Source organism: Sycon ciliatum, chromosome 1 (assembly GCF_964019385.1).
Source record: "Sycon ciliatum chromosome 1, ocSycCili1.1, whole genome shotgun sequence".
NCBI lineage: Eukaryota > Metazoa > Porifera > Calcarea > Leucosolenida > Sycettidae > Sycon > Sycon ciliatum.
In genome coordinates, this window is record NC_088643.1 from 96,962,722 (window position 1) to 96,986,648 (window position 23,927).

Consider the following 23,927-nt stretch of genomic DNA (forward strand, 5'->3'; position numbering starts at 1 on the left):
TGCTGACTGGGACGACTCTCTGCCGCCAGAGCTAGGCGCAGAGGCGCAAAAGTGGTGTGCCGACATGGATGCACTCCAGGATGTCCGAGTTCACCGGTGTCTTCAACGCGATGAAGAGGTGGTGGAGACTAAGCTACATGTATTCTGCGATGCCTCGCAAGATGCATATGGAGCAGTCGCTTATCTCTGTCATGTGTACCAGGATGGTACGAGGTCCAGTCGATTCGTCATGGCTCGAGCCAAAGTGGCGCCGTTATCAGCTGTTAGCATCCCCCGACTCGAGCTAATGGGAGCAGTCATCGGATGTCGTCTTGGTGTGTCCGTAGCCAAGACACTCGCCATCGCAATGGAGAATGTCGTGTTCTGGAGTGACAGCATGGATGTCCTGTGGTGGATAAGGAACAGCAGCCGGGTCTTCAAGCCATTCGTGGCCAACCGCGTCGGTGAGATCCAGGCTTCTTCCTCGCCTAGTCAGTGGTTCTACGTTCCGACGGCGTTGAATCCAGCTGACATCCTGTCACGAGGAACATCAAGCGCTACTATCGCGATGAATGTGCTGTGGTGGAACGGTCCGTCATATCTCGTTCAGAGCATCGAAGAACGGCCACAGCAGCCCGAGGGATTCAAAGTTCCAGCTGCACCAGAGGTCCGCACGAAAGCCAAACCACCCGAAGAAGGTCAGCAACACCACCAAGTGACATGTGTGTCTTTTCTCTCAACGAGCGAGTGGGTTCTGGCGCCTGAACGATTCTCTTCGCTTCAGCGGCTGGTCCGCTTGACGGCGTGGGTGCTGCGCTTTTCCTCAAACTGCCGAATCCCAGCCACGCAGAGACAGTATGGTCAGCTGACGGTCGAGGAAGTCGAAGACAGCCTCCAGGCCATTATTCGGTCAAGCCAGAAGGACGCCTTTGCTGAATATTCGTCACTGCAGAAGGGCAAACCATTACCGGCAACCAGTCCACTGAGCAGCCTGACCCCGTTCTTGGATGAAGTTGGTGTGATGAGAATGACAGGACGGCTCCAAGAGGCACAGTATCTCAGTCAAGACGCCAAGCACCCGATCATCTTGCCGCGGTCTTGCTGGATAACACAGCTAGTGATCAGAGACCAGCATGAGGCAGACCATCACGTCGCAGGTACAGCTCACACTATGGCAGTCCTCATGAGGAAATATTGGATCGTGGCGATTCGAGAAGCCATCCGGGAGTACGAACGTTCCTGTGTGAAATGTCAATTTCGTAAAGCACAACCAGCCACGCAGATCATGGCACCATTGCCCAAGATCCGGTTGAAGGAGCCTCTCCACGCTTTCAGTCGCGTGGCCGTCGACTTTGCTGGACCATTCGCAACAGTACAGGGTCGAGGGCAACGACGAGCTAAGCGGTACTTGTGCGTCTTCACCTGCTGTCTTTGTCGTGCTGTGCATCTGGAAATGGCCACAGGTTTGGATACCGACAGCTTTCTGAACGCCTTTCAACGAATGTGCAACCGCCGAGGTGTTCCTGCTGAAGTGCTCTCGGACAATGGTACGAACTTCGTCGGGGCTAATCGTGAGCTATCGGAGATCTTCACCGAGCAGGAGCAACACGTCCTGGAGCACAGCGCTACCATGAAGAGGATCAAGTGGCATTTCATCCCTGCCCAGACACCACACTTTGGAGGCGTTCACGAAAGTATGGTAAAAGCAGCAAAGAAGGCTATTTACCATGTTCTACAGCAGGCATCAATCACCGATGAGGAGCTGCGAACAGCATTCTGCAGCGCAGAGGCGCTACTCAACTCTCGTCCAATTGTTCCTCCCTCTAGTGACAGCCGCGACGACTTGCCACTCACACCGAATCACTTCCTGGTTGGACGCATTGAGCACTATCATCTTGCCGTCGAGTCACCGTGTCTTCGGCGCCGCTGGCAACACGTCCAAATGCTTGTATCCCATGTCTGGCGAAGGTGGATGCAGGAGTGGATACCAGCCCTGAATCGTCGCTCCAAGTGGTGGAAAGAGTACCCGGATCTCAGTGTCGGTGACATCGTCCTCGTTGTGTCAGCTGATACCCCCCGTGGCAGGTGGCCTCTTGGACGGGTGTTGGAGGTCTACCCTGGTTCTGACGGCAGAGTGCGTGTCGCTAAGCTCCAGGTCGGAGGCAAGCAGGTAACCAGGTCAGTTGTACGGCTATGTCCGGTTGTGAAAGGCTGACAGTCCGTACGCACGTTTTAGATGGACTTATCGCCATCTTTAGTCAGTTCGATCTCTTTTCTCATTTTACTCATTCTTTGATACGGATGTATCAAGGAGGGGGGTATGTTGGGAAGGCCGTCGTGGCCATGTGTTTTTTATGAAGTATTTACTATTCAATATTTCTCTCAGGATGTGAAATATGAAATGTCTCAGAAATTCAGTTTATTTTGGAACGCAATTTCGCGTACATGTAGTGATTTAGCCTACAGTTAGTTCACGAGTTATTTCGTAGGTGTGTTTGTTTCTTGCGTTGCACAGTGCAAGACAAGAATTTGCACAACTGCACAAGAGTATTGACGTTGACTCTCAAAATGATTCTTGGTCGCATTTTGTTTGTTTCTTCTAAGTTTTGACAAAGCTAAAGGGACATTCTATTTTCGTTTTGTCTTTTCTCGCAGTGTTTCCTTTCATTTCTAAGCCGCGACGCCGTCGCGTACTGCGGTACGACGGGTCACGCGCTGCCAACCTACTGCATTCTTTATTCACCAGTTTTCACGGCTACACTGCATGCATTGTATAATGACTCATAATTATGTTTTGCGCTGCGCTGGCTTTTTCAGAGTTTGGTTTTTCGATGAGGCTCGGCAAGCAATGAGTTCGGTTCTTCGAAAGGAAGAGAAAGAGTTGTCTTTTTGTTGTTTGCGAAATATCTATTTTACTACCACGAAGTGTTCCCGTTGCGTGTGAGAACCTGCATGACAATGCTACTCATGCCATTTTGGCTTGGTGAGAGTTGGCACCAACTCGGGGTGCTACTGACTCGGGGAGGGCGCTAAGTTATAAAATTGCAGAGGTAGAACTTTGATTCGTGTCGGAACTTTGACACCAGCTCTGTGCGCTTGTTGAGGGACGTTTCCTTGTCTGCATTGCTGATGTATAGCTTCTCTGTTAGGCACAGGTCGCACCGCTATGTGGTGTTGGTGTCGGGACGCGCCCTGCATCGGATCGACCAGTCGACTATTGTCATTACATGTCTCCCCTCGTCAGTACGACATCAACTACTAGACAAACCTCATTAGTAGACAACAATCAAAAATCCCCAGACTCCTGAAGTGTGTACATTCACGACAGGATAGTAGATAATACTGGTTATAAGACAAGAATTTGAAACTAGCGGGGTTATTTACTAACGACGGTAGACCTGTATATGTACTAAGATGAGCCATACCAAGGCAAGCATGTTGGCTTTAGCCTACTCTAGATTACCTGATCTCTTGTCAAATAATAACAAGCATACTCAGGGCCTGCTGGAGAGCCGGGTCAGCCGGGTCACGCGCCCGGCTGGGGAACTGCACGACCTGGCTGAACAGATACCACCGGGTCCAGTCTGACCTGGCTGAAAAATGTCCCAAACTGACAATGGATTCCTAAAATACCGGTATTTTACGACTCGCGGACCCCATCTGTTGCAAATCTAGCGCAATCGTACACACTACAGTCTACAAGCGACAGAAACTCGGCTAGGGTCAACTGGTTCGAGCGCGATCTGGCCAGCGGCAAGCAGGAAGTCAGGACATTCAAAGTCGATGGGGACAGGCAGTCAAAAGCGGCGCGAAGAGAAAAAGAACTCACGCTTTGTCGTTTACCTTCAACGTTTGCGGACGTTGATAGTTCGCCTTGTTCTCTAAAATTTCCGATTTCCGGTAATAAATTCGCCTTTCTGTTTTCCTGCGTTTTAGGTAGGTAGGTACATGTTTATTTGAATTCGCAGAACCAAACGGGCGGTGTCGCCCAATTACATGGAAGCGAATGGAAACAGTAAAATATTGTAGGAAATGGCCTAACATGATAGCAGGGTGTAGTACAAAGCAAAGAACGCTCAGTCAATGAATAACGTTAAAGGGGAAGTATACCCTAAAATCAAATTTTCACCAGTTGTAGTCTTCTGGGTGCTGAGTCGAATGGTCTTGGTCCGAGGAAGCTGCGACGCTCCCTTCCTACTTGAATCCCAATCGAACTCGCGCACTTCCACCGAAACTGGGTGACTGCGCCCTACGAGATGGGGATTTGTATGCAAAATGTCACTAAAAGCGCCATTTCGTTCTTATAAAAGCACGGATCACCGCGATTGGCCCATATGTTGTAGTCTTTTGGACGCTGAGTCGACTGGTTTTGGTCCGAAAAGGCTGCGATGCAGCGTTCCTCCTTTATTCCCAATCGAACATGGTTGAACAAGCGGTCACGTGCTCCTGGGTGCCCAAATCACCTGGTCACCGCGCCAGCAGGCGACAACTTTCACACCAAGGTTCAACTCGGGTTCAACTCGAGTGACAGGACTGTACCCAAAAAAGGTCAAACAGGCTAGTAAGTTGTACCCTGCAGGCACGGTGACCAGCTGACTGGTGTACGCAGGAGCACGTGACCGCTTGTTCAACCATGTTCGATTGGGAATAAAGGAGGAACGCTGCATCGCAGCCTTTTCGGACCAAAACCAGTCGACTCAGCGTCCAAAAGACTACAACATATGGGCCAATCGCGGTGATCCGTGCTTTTATAAGAACGAAATGGCGCTTTTAGTGACATTTTGCATACAAATCCCCATCTAGTAGGGCGCAGTCACCCAGTTTTGGTGGAAGTGCGCGAGTTCGATTGGGATTCAAGTAGGAAGGGAGCGTCGCAGCTTCCTCGGACCAAGACCATTCGACTCAGCACCCAGAAGACTACAACTGGTGAAAATTTGATTTTAGGGTATACTTCCCCTTTAACGTTTTAATACAACAACGGGCAGGCGGTAAACAGCACATGACTGGTACTGTGGAGTACCGCAAACGTTCAAAGATTCCTGTAGTGTTCAGTAGTGGGTGCTACTGCTAGCAAGACAGAACGGGAGGCAGGCTTGTTTGAACTGGTGGTACTGGGTAATACCACGCATGTCGGATGGCAGGGTTTTGAGCAGGCTTTTTGGTTGTTTTTCTGCTGGATGATCTGACCCGGCTTGACCCGGCTGGCCTGCATGCGCCAGGTACACTCTGACCGGGCTGTGTTGAATGTTTAGAGCAGGCTCTGCATACATGTACAATTTCATGCCTTTGTGCTATAAAAGGCCATGTCCATGATTAGGCCCATCACTGCCCTAGCCAGATAAGCCCACGCTTCTATCGACGAATTCTACAGTCAGTGATGTTGTTGCAAAGCAGCCCACGATATCTGTTTGAGTACACACACAGAATCAATAGTATTGTCTTTGGGGTTGGTAAAATAGTCTTTTGGCATCCCTGAAACGAAGATCGTTCATTTGAGGGCAAGTGGTTTCAGCTAAAATCTCAAGTCGACTGACAATGTTCATACATATTAATTAACATGCAATTTTCGTCGTCCAGCATAGCAAGCTGCGTTCATTTCAGAGGGTGGGGAGGGGATCCGAGTACAAAATGAACCATGTTCGTTTAAAGGACGACTAAAAACTATTACTCTGATCAATGTGATAGAAAACAACTGCTGAGATTGCTCAGTCCATTGTGTGTGGAAATCCTGAGCAGAATTTATCACACGCATACATAGAGTACGTCACTTGATGCTAGCAGAGAGGGGCACTTACAAGACACACAGATTGTGGGACGTGCTGTGGTGCAGGAGCCTTGACCTACTGTGTTGGTTGATGGTTGGTAGGTAGTGCAAAGAGACCCACTCATGACATTGGTGTATACCGGTATGTAGCTGAGGTTGTTGTCATTCAAGACTTGCGATGTGTTCAGCAGTTTTGAGGCACAGCTGAGTTGCTGTATGTCTGTAGACAATGGACGACCACCATATTGTTGATAGCACGTCTGGTTTGCATGATCTGCTGAGAATGAGATGCTATGGTATGTATACATGTGTGAGTCACACACTATAGAAGCTGCTTGTGTATCTACAGCCACAAACAACAGTAGAACGGATATACAATCATGTCGTCTCAGACACTGCCATACTTTACGCAGAGTTAGGGTTTCTGCCAAGAGCTTTGTATAACACTTGTTTATACCTGAGACACTTTATAAAACCCGCTATACCTACTTAAGTACAGAACTGGGGAAGCCAAGCAAAAACGAACTGTCGCAAACCGAAAGTCATTATCCTCCAGCTGAGTCTAACGCGAGCCGTGACCTTTTTTTGGTGGACTGTTCTTTCATAACTCATAACTTACTGGTTCTTTCTCTTTACTTACAATATTGGCTTAACATTCGAGTCTTGGCTTAATGTTTCATAGTGTCTGTCAATTTCAGAGTGACTTTCACTGTGTTGGCCATTCTACAATATCTACCTTCACTGACGAGAGTTTTGTAATCAAAACAGCTGAATGAAGAAATGCAGTACCAACAGATGTGTCGCTTTGCTGGTGGTGTGCTGTGGCAACGTCGTGTCGAGGTCGGCTGGCGAGTGCAGTTATGCTGTGGTGGTTGATGAAAATTACTTCCCCTTTACACAATTAACCCTTTCTATGTGAGCCATATTCCCCAGCAAGTTATCTGCGATTTTAGAGCAATTGTACACTTGAACTAGTTTTGCATGCACTGCCGCAACCAGCTCAATCCCGATTTCACTTCACCTTGGTGGATTTTCATGATCCATGGCTCGTTTGAAAGATCAGGATCAAATGAAGCTATCCGTAACGTTTTCAGCACAATAAGCATGTCAGGGTTACTTCCATGTCCTCTCCAAGCTGCCCTACGATGCCTCAGATTCCCACAACTTAATCTCACCCTTTCACTCACCTCCTTTCTCAAACTCAATGGATTTTCACCATTCAAAGTGCATTGGAAAGTAGAGATGCAAGCTCTCATTTCCCCACCCATCACACATATACTGGGACCATGGGAGATCAAAAGGCACCTGAAGAGCCTCCCGGTTACTTGTTGATCGCCAGGGAACACATTTTCTTGGTTCCTCTTGTTGCGGCTCGTTCAAACTTTGCCCTATTGCAAAAAAACTTGGCACTTGGCCCCTCTAAAGCCTTACTAATCTGTAGAAAGGTCATGTTCACCCGCCGCTGAAACATGCCACCTCAGCCTGGTCCTACATGTATATCCTTACCAAAGCTGAACTGGAGTGTTTAGATTATTTTATCTTGAAAGGTAGCAGGGATGTTTTTGATGAGTAAGAAAGTAACGTTAAATAGGTATGAAACAAAGTCACAATCAAATGCCCTCTGCGACCTTGAGTCCTTACATTTTTGTAGACAAATCCCCTCTTTAGTTACATTACATTGAACCTTTGCCATGTGTCTGTCTGTCTTGGAGTCCCAGAAGACCGAACAAACTGAATGTTAACCCTTTCAGGGTCACAGTGCATTTACTACGTCTGGGCAATGAGATTCAGTGCATCAGTACAATTGTGGAGATAGCAACAAACAAATTGTCACAACATTTTTGTTTCTCAACGGATTTTCACAACTTATGGCTTACTGGAAAGCTCCTTTCCTGCTCCTCATCTTCCACGTCCTTTCAGAGCATACAGCACCTCGAGGATGCCCCTAGCCTCTCCAACAGTGTTACTACCGTGCGCCAGTTTGGCATCAAGACCACGCTCAACTATTTCCTTCGGTTTGGGGCTCATACTAAACGTAGAACTACGATTACACTTCGGAGCTTCGGCTTCGAATGTGACAGTGTGTTTGGCCTCAAATCGCTCTAGTTTTCCACAAATTTCCAGCGGTTTAAAGATAAAAATGAAAATGCACACCTTGATTGCACCTAGCACCTCTTGCTTTCTTTGGCCTTTTCTTTCGCTTCTTTGCTGATAGGTTACCTTTTTCCTTTGTCTAGTATCCTCGAGACTTCAGTCTTCTACTGTCGCTATGGCAGTGTCTATTGTCTAATGATGACTCCAAAGCTGAAGCTCGCAGTCCAGGCCTAGGACTAGTAAGAGTTCCTACCGGATCGTCGAGCTGTCCGTGTAGGTAAGTGCTGCAGTAACTAGTTTGTGCCGATATGGAAATTTCGGCCTTTTCGGCGGCCAATGCTGATGTGATGCTGCGATGGTTCCGTGGGTTCGCAAGCGCCGACGAGTGCCTTGTTTCATGCCCCGAGTCACGGTTTCCCTGTTTTGGTCAGGGCGGCCTTCACGAGTTCAGCAGGCTCTGTCGAGTGCCTTGCCAACCTCTGCACCTAGCGCGTAACAACATCAACAGACGGCTTCCGACGAGTGCCTTTCCAACCTCTGTACCTACAAATAACTGGCATCCAACCCCATCGATGGACGACGCGGACATGGCGGATATGCGGCGGCTTCTGTTCGGCTTCTGTCACGCCAGTGGGCAGGCCCTGTCGCGTGCCTTGCCACACTCAAACCATCCGTCCACTGTCGATGGACGAAGGTCTCACCCGTGGGCAGGCCCTGTCGCGTGCCTTGCCACACTCAAACCATCCGTGCACTGTCGATGGACGAAGGTCTCACCCATGGGCAGGCCCTGTCGAGTGCCTTGCCAGACTCTAGCCACTTTAACCATCCATCCACTACGGATGGACGATGGTCGAACCAGTGGGCAGGCCCTGTCGCGTGCCTTGCTACACTCTAACCATCCGTCCACTGTCGATGGACGATGGTCTCTACAGTGGGCAGGCCCTGTCGCGTGCCTTGCCGCACTCTAACCACTCTATCCATCCATCAACTATCCATGGACGATGGTCTCGTGGGATTGCAAGCACCAGCGAGTGCTTTGTTTCTTGCTCCAAGTTGTGCCTTCCTTGTGTGGTCAGGCCAATTTCACGAAAAGCAGGCCCGGCCGAGTGCCTTGCCAATGTCTGTGCCTAACTCGCATCCACCCATGTTGGTGGACTGTGCGGTCATTTTAGATATGGTGGCTTCTAGTGGGCAGGCCCTGTCGAGGGCCTTGCCACACTCTAACCATTAGTCCATTGGTGATGAACGATGGTCTCCTGGGTTGGTAAGCACAGGCGAGTGCTTTGTTTCATGCCCAGAGCCACGCCCATAACGTAATGCCGTTCAACCATACTCAAAGTGTTGTTTCGCAAATACAGTTCTACCTGTGTTTGCTGGCCCTTGTACCAAGCAGAATCCCGTATTGACCGGGAAATGTTTCTGCACCAAAGGGCTGTGGATCGAATGTGCATCCCTGTGTCAAGCGGAAGAATGTCATATCAGAACAGTTTCCGCTGCGCCATGGGCGTCCGGTTAATTTACTGTATGTAGATACACGGTTCTCGAAGCATGATCACGGTGTCAGAGGTGGCTGATGCACCTCTGTGAGCATTGAAAAATAAGCATAAAATGGTTGCCATTTGTGCAGTGCCAACAATGTACTGTCACTCCTATTGCTCAAGCACCTTTTGTGATAGCAACCTCGAAGTGGTGAAGCACATAACACTTCACTGTTGCCATACCTCAGTCTGACCTTCGGTAGCTGGAGCAAGTACGGACGCGGGCACTCCAGCTATCTGCTGAGCGTAGTGCCAAGAGTGCCATGTCATGTACACTTGCCTTCATGTACGTTATGACTTGTGGTATACTGCCTTCCACTACTCAAGTTAGTGCCCACCTCGGGGACCGCGAAGGACCACCCCCCTTCTTGGTCTGGTCAGTCAATGCCTTGCACGGTTACTGCCGCATCCATAACTGGGATCAATGCATTGCCCATATAATATGTGCATATCAGCGTGGCCCTTTCCGTACAACGGCCGGTCCAAGTAACCATAATATCTGTGTTGTACTACTGTGGGTAGCATTTCATCGTACATAACGTGGAATATCTACGCACCCAGAATGGATCCACTTATATTATAGCTAGCAACCATAGCTAGCCACCAGATCAGTCTCGTACTGTTTAGTACTGATATGGCAGATACGCCGGCACTGCATGCACGTGTGCCTTGTGCCAGACCCACCGTGTACCAGGCTTTCATTACCAACAAGGGTTTGGCAGACGAGCTGAAGCAGCACCCATGCCCTGCCGTGCCAATCCCGTGATGGTGCAGCCAATGGTGCACACTACCAGCCTGCTCAGCTGTCGGTGACCTTTCACGGTTTGCCTTACTTGGTATGCTTACCAGTACATTTGCGTAAATGTACATGTATAAACTATATACAGAACAGATATACGAAGTATACACAACGCGTACAAGGAGGTCTTAGAGTTTGTTGCAACTCTGAGTTCCTTACTCAATGAAATATAGTGCTTCACATCGTGTTGAGCCCTCTACCCTGGCGAAAAGACACCTCTTTGTACACAAATGTACAGTTATATATATTATTGTACAACATGCGTAAATCATAGTCGCAATACAATTTCGTAACACTGCTTTCCTAGCGCAGAAGGAAATCAGTGAATACGTGATGTCTTCGTGTTTGCGCCGTGTAGGAAGAACTTGATGACCTACATGTACATTATTCACCCTTGTCTTGCCGTAGACGTCCTGCGCACTCCCAAGGTCCATGACCATGTTGTGCAATAGCTGAGGCAGACATACACATACCTGAGATCTACGGATATAAACTATGTCCAGTTCAAATGACCATCCAAGCAGCCATTGGCTTCGCATCCTGCGTCATCTCTACCATCGCTGAGCACCCGAATATGACGATTATGTCACCACAGGTCCCTTCAAGCTGGAGACCCGGTACGGCCACTGACGATGTGGCCAGATGGAGCCAATGTGCTATTTAACCATGAAGGACATGTGTCACTCGACCGGCATCCATCCGGTCATCCGGAAGTGGCTGGCGGTACACATGTCTATCGTTCGGCATGTGTTCTACAATTCCACACATGCACCAAGTGTCTGCATCGATCGTCTGCATTCTCCAGACATGGGCTGTGAAGGTGGTAATGTGCATTGACCACTGCCTCATTTTTGTGTGCAGTCTGGTTGCGGCACACCATAGTGCAAGCAACGATCCGCCTCCTGGAGCATCTCGGGCTCCACGTGAACCTGCACAAGTCCGGCTTGTAGCTGGTGCAGTTCCTGGAATGTATGAGGCTCACCATCTCTTCCATCACCAAGCCACTTGAGGCGCCTGCACGCAAAGCGCCGGGACGTGGGGAAGGCGTTCCCGCTAGCACAGCTTCACAGTCGATCATTACAGATTATAGTGGTTCAAGGATAGAGCTCCACAGCCTCGGCTGTGCAGCCTCGATATATGGACTGACGATTCAATTGGCACATCTCCATTACTGGGTCCGTCACTTTTCAGTCGGGGATGGCCAGCCAATCACCTCACAGGTGCCATCGCCCGTCAGTTCAGGACCCATGCACAGCAGCCAACCATAGCCACATGACTCTGCAGGAGTTAAACTCCATTCATCTACTGCTTGTGGTCTGCAAGCCCAAGTGCATGGCATAACGGGAGTACATTTGCATGTCGAGATCGATAATGTGATGGCTGTTGCTTACGTATCCAAGGAAGGAAACATTGGCTAACTATGTGTCTGTTGGCGCTACCAAGAGTACATAACTATTACTATTGGCGCGACCGCGCTGGCTCCACCTAGTCGCCGTCAATGTTCGGGACATCGCCCACGACCCGAACGACCGTCACTGTCTGCAGACAGCAGCAACTGCTTGTTGGACAGGCAGGTCCTTACACAGTTACATCATTGGTACAGCCCACTTGACCTATTTGTGGCCAGCCATAATCGCTAACTGGATCCGTATGTGAGTTAGCGCTCAGATCCTGAGGCTGAGGGCCAGGCTTCCTTGGTCCTTCCGGCAGACCAGAGCAGTGGGAGAATCCACTTCTGCACCCTCCATTCTGCCTCATCAATTGATGCCTGGTGAGCAGGGAGTGGTGCTTTCTTGCAGGTTTGCCGAGTCGAAGGTTCGATGGACTTCTCGTGTCCTCTGGATGGCAGTCGTGAGTCAGTCAAGTGTCAAGTAAAGTCGGCGGAATAGCGCGAGCTCCGGTGTGGGGAGCAAACCCTTTCTGTTCTTTTTGTTATTCTTATGATTTGTGCTCTCACATTTTAGAATTTTTGCGAGATCGTGAGGTGGTGTGTTGAGTGAAGTAGTTTAGAGTTTTTGAGGTTATCAGTTCCGACACGTGTGACAGCGATCGTGGCTGGTGTTCTGGGTGGGCGGACAGAGTTTTTTTTATATTCTGCAGTGCAGGCAGAGAGGTATTTTATTTCTGGGTGTGAATGGTGTGGTATGATGGAGTAATTGGTGTGATCTTTTCCTCTTTTTACTCTGTTTTATTATTAGAATCGAGGGCAATTCTACTCTTGGGAGGGAGTTATGTTGTAGTACGGTATTTTGTATACGTCGTGTGTACGTCATGTTGGTGCATGCGCGTGTTGCTGTGGTGTGAAAAGCAGTCTTCGTCTTGAGTTCGTCATGTCTAGTTGTGTTTCGTCGTCGTGTCAATAAACAGTCTTCTAAATATAGTTATCGTCGTCCCTTTGTATAAGTGTGGAGATGGCACGGGACTGGGAGCAGGTGGAGAAAAGGCAGATACAACCATTCGAAATACCGCTGCTTTCCTAGCTATGCAGATGCAAAATGACTCACCCACTACGCCATGCCATAAAAGTCAAAGTCCACACAGAAATTTCAAACTAAATCCACCTGTTCACCCTTCCTCCTGGGCTGTAAGTTTGTTAGCATAGTACTTATTCCTACATTTTTTCAAAACATACGTCAAATGCCATTTCATTTATGAAGCCCATGGCTTTATACCTGAGACTGGCTTTATAATCGAATATAAGTCCAAGGGTTTTTGAAAAAGGTGCGGACATACGGTAGTAGTATCTTTCTCACAACACCAATTGTTAGTATCTTACTGGTATTCCTGCCACAAACGATAGGACGCATTGACGTGCATTGGGCGTCCTGTGGCTGTGAATCATCCCCAAGATATTGACTGGAACAATCATCCAAGCGTTGATGGATAGTAACGATGTTGTCAGAAACTTTTAAATTTTTCCCAACATCGCGAAAGTGAAGTTTATCGAGCAATCTTGTGTAGCTGATATGGACTTCCTCCTCTCCAAGTAGTCCCACTAGCATAGCTTTGCAGGCTGTAACTTGAGGAGAACTGACCAGGTGGCTGCCGAGTGTCTGACAGAACTCTTCACCTGCAACCCAGGTTTTGTAGGTATTTGTAACGAACACTTCACCTTTGTCGCCACAATCCACCCACGTGTTCACTGTATTAACACATAGAAAATGTATGAACAGCAATGAACAGAACAGCAATGAATAACAAGGTATGCACACTCCTGTAACAAAACAAAGTAGCAAAGGTTTGGTTCCAGAACGTTTTCTTCCACAAAATAAATGGTACACTCTTGCTAATTGCAAAGGTTTGGTTCCAGAACGTTTTCTTCCACAAAATAAAATGGTATACTCTTGCTACTTTGTTTTGTTACACGAGTGTGTGTGTGTGTGCATGTGTCTGTGTATGTGTGTGTGTATGTGTGTGTGTGTGTGTGTGTCTGCACGTGTGCGTGTGTGTGTGTGTGCGTGCGCGCGCGTGTGTGTGTGTGTGTGCATGTGTGTGTGTGTGTGTGTGCGTGTGTGTGTGTGTATGCGTGTGTGTGTTTGTGTGTGCATGTGTGTGTGTGTGTGTGTGTGTGTGCGCGCGTGCGTGTGTACGTGCGTGCGTGCGTGCGCGCACATGGGTGCACGGCTGTGCATGTGTGCACGTGTGTGCATGTATGTGTGCGTACGTGTGTGCATGTGCTCATTGGGGGTGGTTGTGATTTTTAGCCCCCGTTTTTTGGAACTTGCAGATACATGTACTTGTACATTTCGTGAAGGCCTGAGGTATCCCTCCTTGGGCCGCCTCTAGGCCAGGGGAAGCGCTTGACGGAGGGGCTCACACAGCTGAGCGCCAGGACAGTGTTTTTGTGCCGTCACTTTCAGTTATGACTGACGTCGCTGTTCGCGAAGGTTTGTCAAAGTTTTAAGCTTAACCCTTTGAGGACCGAGGACGAGATAACTCGTCCAAGGAATGGGCGCTGTGTTCCCGAAGATGAGTATACTCGCTCCTCCTGCCAGTGCATACATTTGTACAGTGCATATACACCAGTAAGATTGAAATGAAGAATTTAAACGCGCATTGCCGACGCATCAAAACGCAATCATTGTGGCCACTAGCCACACGTACAACTGTCAGCATGGGCCCTTCCACTTCACCACCAGTACTTCGTAGCCTGAAGTGGCTTAAGTTCTAGCTCTCAGCAAGGCTGCCTATGAGTAAATGGACTAGAACATGTTCGATTTGGTGGACGGATCCAAAACTACCCGATACGATATACACTGACTCTGGCACAACATAGCCCCTACTGTAGGCGACAACCACCTCCGTTGTTTGGAAAAGAAAACGATTTTGCCGGATCAGATTTTACTGAAATGGTGACCAAATAGCTGTCTCGCAAGTTGTAATAAAACTCATGAAGTAGTGGACTCTACAGTGATGAGTCTATCCTGTATGCTGCAAAAGACACAGGAAACGTGACTGTTGTCTGTACACTGGACGCCAACATCCCAGTCTTCTCCTGCACGATCTGTTTGACATTGACATTAGTCCGCGGTCACAACGAGCTCGATTCAGCCGAAAATGTCCTGCAAGCGACTTTCAGGCACGTGGCTGACTCTCAGCCGTTTTTCCGCTTGTTTCAGCCACAGCTTATACAAGCAGCTGAAAGCCAAAATTCAAAGACAAATTTGAGTGTGCTTGCAAGCTTGGAACACACCGCGTAGCGGACATGAGGAACTGATATCGATGCTCTTTCTTGTTTCCGCGCTATGCCTTTGCCTTTGGTTTTGACCGCATGTCGGTCTATGCAACAGTTTAGTTAGATTTTCTCCGATGACCATTGTTAGAAAATTACCCCCACACCGGTCTCAGGCATACCACGGCCAAAACACCACACAGGTCTGGACAAGTAATTATACTAACTGGAAGGTTATTGTTTGTGCTAATACATACGACAGTACAACAAGAGAGAGAACTTTGTTCACAAAACCATCGCCATCGGAACACACCAGAACTACTGTAAAAAAGAGCCAAGAGCAGCATGTATCAGAAAGGAACTGGAGCATGCATGCGTACGACAGCAAGCGCAAACAGCTGCAGAAAAGATGAAACATGACACTACTATTATGACAGCATACATGCATGCGTACAAGAAAGCCGCAACCACAGGATGAATCACGCACATGAATCACATGACAGGCAACAAGAGGTAAGAAGTAATGTCAACTACACAAGACAGAGTCATACAAGAGAAAGTCATAGTTCGATTACACGTTCCCACCAGTTGGCATTACTGGCGGAACCTAGCCGGGGCATTCAGGCCATCACGGCGTCGAAGACGCAGTACTTCCTCAGGCTCTACTGGCTGGTCTTCCGTTGTATCATCGGCACTCACACCATCTGTCGGGTCCGAGACATCAGGCTTGATAAGTGACACGTTGACCGTCTTCATTTGCAGCAAGCCTCCTGCATCTCTCTGAATTCTCACGGTGACAGGGGTCACAGTCTCAGTGACGACCCATCCATCCTCGTATGGCGGGAGCCTCTTCTGCTGGCGCTGTGGGCGTAGCATCATCATACGGTCTCCATGGCTGTACGGGTTCTCGGCCTCGGGGCTGCATGCGTCAGGCCGTGACAGCTCCTCTTCCACCAAGTCGCCTATCTGGTCAAGCACCTTCCGTATCATCGTCAGGAGCGTACGGTTCATCCGCTCTGCTGATCCACGGGAAATAGCACTCAGCTCTCAGCATGTCATGCATAGCCTGCCAGTTGGCATGACCAGAGTTGGCGTGCACAGCACTGACAAGCTGACCTTGTAGCGACTCTGGTTTCACTGGCACAGCAACGCCACCTTCCACAGGCAGCTTCACACTCCGGTACAACATGCCTTTGTCAACCAGTAGCTGTCCGCCGATCTTCTTGTAACACTCCACCGTCACAGGCTCTCCCTTCTCCACTTGGGCAATGGCTTGACGGACATCAGCGCACTGCTGTTGCGCAACACTGACTTGCTCCAAAGTTACAGGTCCAATCACCGTCAGGGCCATGGCAGCTACATCATCCTTCAGCAGGGTCTTAGCATAGTGCGTCCACTTCTGAGGAACGCGAGTTAGCCGGTCGGCCTTGTTGTTAGCTGTCGGAACCCAGATGACTTCCACTTCCGGACCCAATTGTGCCACGGTCTCTTCGATAACCTGCAGATGACGTTGGATAAGCACGCTATGCAACCCACTGGTCTTCACGCGCTTGGAGTCGGTCAGAAGCTGTTGGATCCAACTAGCAACGGTTTTGGAGTCGGTCATCAGCTGGATTCGCCGCGCACCCCACTGGACTGCGAGGTTGAGTCCCTCAGCAGCTGCATCCAGTTCAGACAAGTTGATGTGGCGCTTGTCGTCCATCTTTCTCAGCCAACTGCAATCCTCGATGATACAGCCATTGAACTCCAAGGCCGCGCCATACGCGATATCAGAAGCATCGCACCAGACTTTGCATGGTTCCTCTGCACTTCCGGGACCTTGCCACACACCGCCGACTGGGTCATCGCTGCTGAGGCGCTGGGCTAAATCAATGCAAAACTTCTTGAGCTGGTCAGGCAACGGATCGTCATACTTCAAGCCGAGAAGGCTAGTTAGACGCTTCAACCAGCTACAGTGCACTCGAAGCCAGCTCGCAACTGGGTAGTGGCCCACCAATGCTCCACACCACTTGTACACTGCACGACGTGTCAACACGTCCGGCAACGCGGTTCGGGGCCCATCTCGCCTAGCCCACTTGACCTCACCGCTGTCATCCTTGCTCAACTGCAGGCCAAGAACGCGCGCGGTCGCCGGGTCTTCCGCCGGCTTTGTCGGGAGTCCATACTCTGCCAGCTGCTTGACGACGGCATCCGTCTGCTCCTTACGTACGTATAGATCGTCGATATAGTTGTCGACAGCCGGAAACTGGCGAGTTGAGTACCGAACAATCAAATCCATCAGCTTAGGTGCTACTGACAGACCAAAGCCCATTCTTGTTAGGACATACGTCTGACCTTTCCACTTCACCACCTGGTAGCGCCATAGGTCAGGGCACACACGGACTTGCAAATATGCCTTCCGTATATCAATCAGAGCATATGAATCGGGATCTCCTGCACCGCGCAGGTGCTTCAGCACCAGGGTTGGATACCAGCTCTTTGTTCAAAGCAGTGTAGTCCAAACACGGTCTCACAGGCGTCGTCAACTTGTGCTCTTGTTTGACTGCTAGCAGGGGAAGTACTGCAGCCGGTTCTCCGTGGACCGCTGGATCATGAGGTATGAGCCACCCCTTCTCAATCCATCCGTCTACTACATCACAGAAGGTATTCTCTTGCGATTCCGACAGACCGCTCCGCGAATACTGAGCCACACCGGAGCCAATGAAACCCTCAGGCTCATTTTTGCTTGACCACTTCCACGATATCTCCCAGTGTCGCTCTTCAGCGTTCCAGCACACCGTGCCATCACTGGTGGTAAGCACGACATTGCCTGTGTCGGCGTCCTCTGTGACTTGCACATGCCGAGGGAGCTTAGTCGGTGTAGGTACAGCTCCGACAACGTCAGGTGCGCGTTTACCCGACTTCTCCTGGGCCGGGCCGATCACCACACCAGCTAGCCTTCCGTCATCATATTCCATATGCAGACCCCCACACATTGTCACGAAGTCTGAGCCGATCAGCACGTCAGCCGACACAACGTTCAGGTCAGGAAGCACAACAGCGGACATAGTTGACTCAGGAATTGACACAGGACCATCATCGCACTTGAACTGCAGTTCCACCACGCCACGTGTAGTCAGCTGCTCTCCGTCCAAGGCAACAATTCCTTTGCCCAGACTCTCAGTAACAGGGACACCCAAACTGTCAACAAGTGCTTCGCTAATGAGCGTGCGACAGGAGCCAGTATCGATGATGGCTTGCACGCGCCTCCACACATCCCTGTCAGGTACAGCCACGTCTACAAACACACGAGGCAAACCAGGTCGCGTGGTAGTTACCGTAGCTAGGAGACATGGATCGGCGATCTCCACAGCCGCTCCGGCCACGCCTTTGCCTCTCTTCTGGTCTCGGAGCCATTGCTTTTTGAGCTCACAGTCCTGTTGATAATGACCCGGTTGCTCACAGAAGAAAAATGTAACATTTCGTGGCCCTGATGATTTCTGCTGGCCACCACCGCTGCCTCCACTGCTCTTCATAGCACTGCTGCCGCCACCACGTCCTTCCGGGCAATGTTTCCGTATATGCCCAGGTTCACCACATAATTATATGACAGACAATATGGGACTTCTTCCCACCGGAAGGGCCAGACACCACTGCACCAGCAATACCTGGCCTTGCTGACACAACCTTGCGCAGTGCTCTCAACTTCTCCACACAGTCGGACACGCGTAAGTCTTTCCCAGCACTTGACAGGCGGATCTCCTTGGCAAAATCAAAAGGGAGACCAGCCAGCAGCTGCTCAATAACGACAGAATCGTCATCACCTGTCAGCTTGTGACCTGATGCAGCCAGCAGCCGCTGCAAATCAGACACGTACGCGTCAGGACTTTCATCAGAAAGGAACCGGCGGGACGTAAATTTGTCGTACGCATCACTTCCTGTCACGCCGAACGACTTTTGCAGCAAAGCGGACACCTTATCCTCGTCCTTCTTATCCGCAGCCTCCATTCTACTAAACACGAGCAGCGCATCTCCTTCCAAAAACAGAGGAAGTCTCTGCATGCGCTTATCAGCCGTGTCCCAACCGTTCACCTCCGACAGCACAGAGCACTTCAACCAAAAGTCATCAAAGCTGTCACCTGCCTTCCCACCGAAGGACTTCATCAAGCCGTCCAGCTTCAGGCCAGACATGGCTTCAGGTTCAGAAGCAACGCCAACTGCTTCACTGTCCGATACAGGCAAGGCCTCAACCTCTCCTTGTCTCGCTCTCTGTCTCGTACGACGACGACGAGGCATACACTAAAACTGACGTCTACGCACAAACAATTCCCGGGTTTCGGCACCACGCTGTTAGAAAATTACCCCCACAACCGGTCTCAGGCATACCACATCCAAAACACCACACAGGTCTGGACAAGTAATTATACTAACTGGAAGGTTATTGTTTGTGCTAATACATACGACAGTACAACAAGAGAGAGAACTTTGTTCACAAAACCATCGCCATCGGAACACACCAGAACTACTGTAAAAAAGAGCCAAGAGCAGCATGTATCAGAAAGGAACTGGAGCATGCATGCGTACGACAGCAAGCGCAAACAGCTGCAGAAAAGATGAAACATGACACTACTATTATGACAGCATACATGCATGCGTACAAGAAAGCCGCAACCACAGGATGAATCACGCACATGAATCACATGACAGGCAACAAGAGGTAAGAAGTAATGTCAACTACACAAGACAGAGTCATACAAGAGAAAGTCATAGTTCGATTACACCATGGATTCCTGGACTGTGCCTCTAGAGCGTAGCGTTTTACAAGACAAGGCACCAAACTCACGACTGAATTCATGAAGAACTTGAGCCGGGTACGAAGAAAAGAGTGGATTGCGACGGAGTTGAAGAACAGCAACCGTCGGAGCAGAAAGCTCAACATCAGGAAACAGCACTCTGATCATCGCGCCCATGTACATGCACGCAGGAAAAATAAAAAGAGCAAGACTTTACAATTCAGGATCCGGGCTTACTTTGCTTCTTCCTCAAAATTGAACACTACAACAAGTACAGTTGTAATTGTAGATCGCCACGGTTCTGCTTCCCGGTTTTTTTCCAAACTGTTTTTCGAGATATTCAAAATTTGGCGGGCAAGAAAAATAAGCCATTCGAGCTTTGCACTAAGTAAAAGTCTGGTGTGACCGCGCGGCAGGGAGCAAACCAGCTGAGCGCCAGCGATAACAAGCCCAAAGTGGCTTGTTTCGGATAATGTCCACCCACTGCATACTGTCAATGTGAAACAGATCCTGCAGGAGAAGATTGGGATGTTGGCGTCCAGTGTACAGACACCAGTCACGTTTCCTGCGTCTTTTGCAGCATACAGGATAGACTCATCACTGTAGAGTCCACTACTTCATGAGTTTTATTTGTACAATACATGACAGGCATACACGGTGTGCCTCGTAGGACTGCGAGATGCAGCAAAAAAAAGACCAGGTTCAACCTTTCTGGACAGCCATTCACCGACGGTGGGCTACACGATGCTGGAGGAACTAGATTCCAGTGAAAACCCAAGATTCCTTTGCTCCTGGACGCTCCGACGTGTTGTGATATCTGCCAGGTGCGCAGTAATAAGTTTTTCATCATTATCGAAGACCATGCCGATCGGCAAAATCTTGCTCACAGCCATCACCAGCCTACCAAAACCATCACTTGGCATCCCCCAGAGGTATCAGAGAAAGCCACAACAGCTCACAACAAACAAAAGCTAAGGACGATGGAAAGAGAGCATGTCAAAAAGAAGACGAACACATAGTATGAGCACGAATGATTTCGAACACTCGTACCACCAACTATACCACTTTCAATAAACTGTGGCGCCATTTTGTTTTAACATTATTCCCAATCAAACATGGTTGAATAAGCGGTCACATGCTCATGAGTACACTGTGCCTGCAGGGTACAACTTACAGTCTGTGAAGCCTAGTTCACATTCGACGCAACGCCGACGGTACGGGACGTAAGGGCCTGTCGGGAAGCCTGGGGTGAGCTGCAAAACCGTGTACGATTTGTACGACACAACATGCTGCAGTTGTTGCGTCGTTCAACAGCGAACGGCGACAGTCATAAGGCACGGTCCGTGACGGGGTGACTTTCGGACCTAATTTCTTGTTTTTCGGATCTTCTTTTCAATTATTTCTCCTTCAATGAAGCGGAATCAAGTTCACAATACCAGGTTTTCATGAAGACCAAAAAGTAGCTTCGAAAGGTGTGCCATTCAAATAATAGCTCCAGGAAATGATGAAAAAATTCGTCTGTCACGCTCCTGAACTATCTCTAAATTCCATAAGTGACATCAGACCTTACCTTGCTAAAATTCAACTCAAGTCGTGTTAGCCATTCTGCGAGTTATCATGGGAAGCGCAGTGTTCGAAATGCTAAATGTCCAAGTACAAATCGGGAGTAGTCGGCGCACGCCGCCGTCTCCTGTTCACACTCAAAATGCAACTGTTTTGTACGCTTGCATCCCCGTCTACGCCCGTCTAAGGTATAAAAAGTTCGATCGATCAACTCTTCCCGTCGCTTCCCGATCCGTACGGCAGTACGGTTGCGTTCCCGTTCCTGGCGTTCACATTGGACGCCGTCAGACTGTCCCGTCGCTTCCCGTTGCGCCCCGTCGAATGTGAACTAGGCTTTAGAGCGCGTTCCTGTCACTCGAGTTGAACCTTTGAACCCTTGAACCTTTGAACCCTTGAACCTTTGAGTTGAACCTTGGTGTGAAAGTTGTAGCCTGCATGTACAGTGATCAGATGACTGGGGTACGCATGAGCATGTGACTGCTTATTCTACCATGTTCGATTGGGAATAAGGGCCAAACGCTGCATCGTAGCCTTCTCAGACCAAAACCAGTCGACTCAGCGTGCAAAAGACTACAACATATGGGCCAATCGCGGCCATCCGTGCTTTCGTAAGAACGAAATGACCGCTTTTAGTGACATTTTGCATACAAATCCCCATCTACAGTGCTGGCAACTGAAACCCGACCCCCTAGCGTCTCCTACAAATCGCTAACGCGGCTAGCGCACCGCCCGGGGGTTCGGATTTCAGTTGCCAGCACTGTAGTAGGGCGCAGTCAGCCAGTTTCAGTGGGAGTGGCGAGTTCGATTGGGAACAAAGGAGGAAGGGCGCGTCTCAGCTTCCTCGGACCAAGACCATTCGACTCAGCACCCCGAACTGCGGAGACTCCCTCGATTTCGCTATTATAAGGCCTGTGGAGAATCCATAAAAAAATTAATACAAATACAAAACTGATGAAAATTAGATTTTAGGCTTCCCCTTTAATACCAGATATTTTCTTACCATTCGTGGCCGTACACGTCCCAGCATATAACACGAACAACAGCAGCTGAATCAGAACTTTTGCCGACGTGTCGAAACGCCATCGTTGCTGGCCACTAGTGACACTTAGCATTCTGACTTTTCCACGTCACCACCAATACTTCGTAGCCTGAAGTGGCTGTAGTTCTAGCTCTCAGCAAGGCTGCCTATGAGTCAATCGACTAGAACATGTTCGATTTGGTGGACGGATCCAAAACTACCTGATACGATTATACACTCACTCTTGCACTACATAGCCCCTACTGTAGGCGACAACCACCTCAGTGGTTTGGAAAAGAAAAATATTTTGCCGGATCAGATTTTACTCAAAGGGTGACCAAATAGCTGTGTCACTAGTAACTGTTGTTCGTCTTGGCCCTGTCACTGTGTCAGGCCTTCTCCTCTACACTACTCTGTAGAGACTGTACTCTCTATCGTTCAGGATGAGAAAATGCTCACTGGTCCTGCCAAACAATCCACACGAAGTGTAACATTTATTTTGTTGTGTCTGAACGTGGTCTACATGACAGTACAAACAGCTAAAGCAGAACAAACTTGCAGTCCACTGTTTGAGAGTTGCTTGTGGTTCGCCCAACTCAGTCACTGTTCGCCCCTCTCAGTCTCAGTCCCAGTGTTGCATGCAGTCACGCATTCAACAGAACAGTAGCCTGTGTAGACTTTACGTGTACTGGTGTAGACATGGTGCCAGTGGCAGTTGTGGGCTAGACTGCATGCAGTTCTGTCTCTGGAGTAGATCATAGAGCTACGGGCCACAGCTGCTTGTGAGTCGTCGACACATCAGGAGCAATCTGTGACGCGCATATGCCGTTCCTTTGATCCTCTGTTTTAGTCCATCGGCCAAATCTCAGAAAAGCCCTCTTTCGGAGAAGGTGGTGCACTGAAGCTCCAAGTAAACGCCCTTTGGCACACTAGCTCATGAGACCCCATAGAATACGAATCCGATAGTTGGACGTTGCCAATCCAGTCCAGGATAGTCGAACTGGGTCGAATACCTTCTTCCGGTTTTCGTAATTTCGTCCACCATTACATCTTTCTCATCGACTTTTTGGCGTGGCGAATGTTCTTGACCCGCTGAGCAAAATCTGCGCACACTCGAACACTTGAAATGCCTGCATGTTGACGGTTCGCAAGATTCGAGCGAGCTTGGTGGAATCTATTATTTATTTGGTCATTTTGGGAAATCTGAATTAGAACGGTAGAAGCTCATTCGGAGAAGACGGCGTGTCGCCGCTGTCGGATTGTCGATACTGTGTTTCAGACGTATTTGCTTGAACGTGCTATTGAGGATGGACAGAAGATGAATTGACGGCATTCTTGAACACCGACGTTTTGTCTACATTGTAGGTGAAACATCTCATCTGGCGTCTAGAACGCAATTATTATGAGTTGTGAGTGCCAGCTGTACACCATTCGTCAGCTGGGAATTTGCATCGAAGCTCTTGATAGCCACTGTGACATATTCCACCAGCATTGAGTAAGTGCTTATACTCACATTTCCATTCACACCTTATTCCCACACTTACATCATCTACATTTGCATTGTGTTACTTATCACCTATGCTCTCCCCCTATATATACCATGCTATCTACTCCCATTGAGTATCTATTCCTCAGCTCAAAAAGCTGTTAAAGGGGAAGTTAAGGCAAAAATTAAAATTTCACCAGTTGTAGTCTTCGGGGTGCGGAGTCGAATGGTCGTGGTCCGAG

At 49.2% G+C, this 23,927-nt stretch overlaps 1 protein-coding gene across 1 annotated transcript in view; it reads right to left on the bottom strand.

Annotated features, from left to right (window-relative positions):
* LOC135807194 (uncharacterized) overlaps positions 1-22,719 on the bottom strand; it is a 50,751-nt gene extending 28,032 nt beyond the window's left edge. Inside the window, exons 1-3 of the mRNA XM_065321208.1 lie at positions 22,182-22,719; positions 12,951-13,316; positions 5,775-6,086 (exon numbers count right to left, since the gene is read on the bottom strand). Of these exons, the coding sequence (XP_065177280.1) occupies positions 5,775-6,086; positions 12,951-13,316; positions 22,182-22,293 (790 nt within the window). The 5' untranslated portion in view covers positions 22,294-22,719. The remainder of the gene's footprint in view (positions 1-5,774; positions 6,087-12,950; positions 13,317-22,181) is intronic.
* Between the last annotated feature and the right edge of the window lie 1,208 nt (positions 22,720-23,927).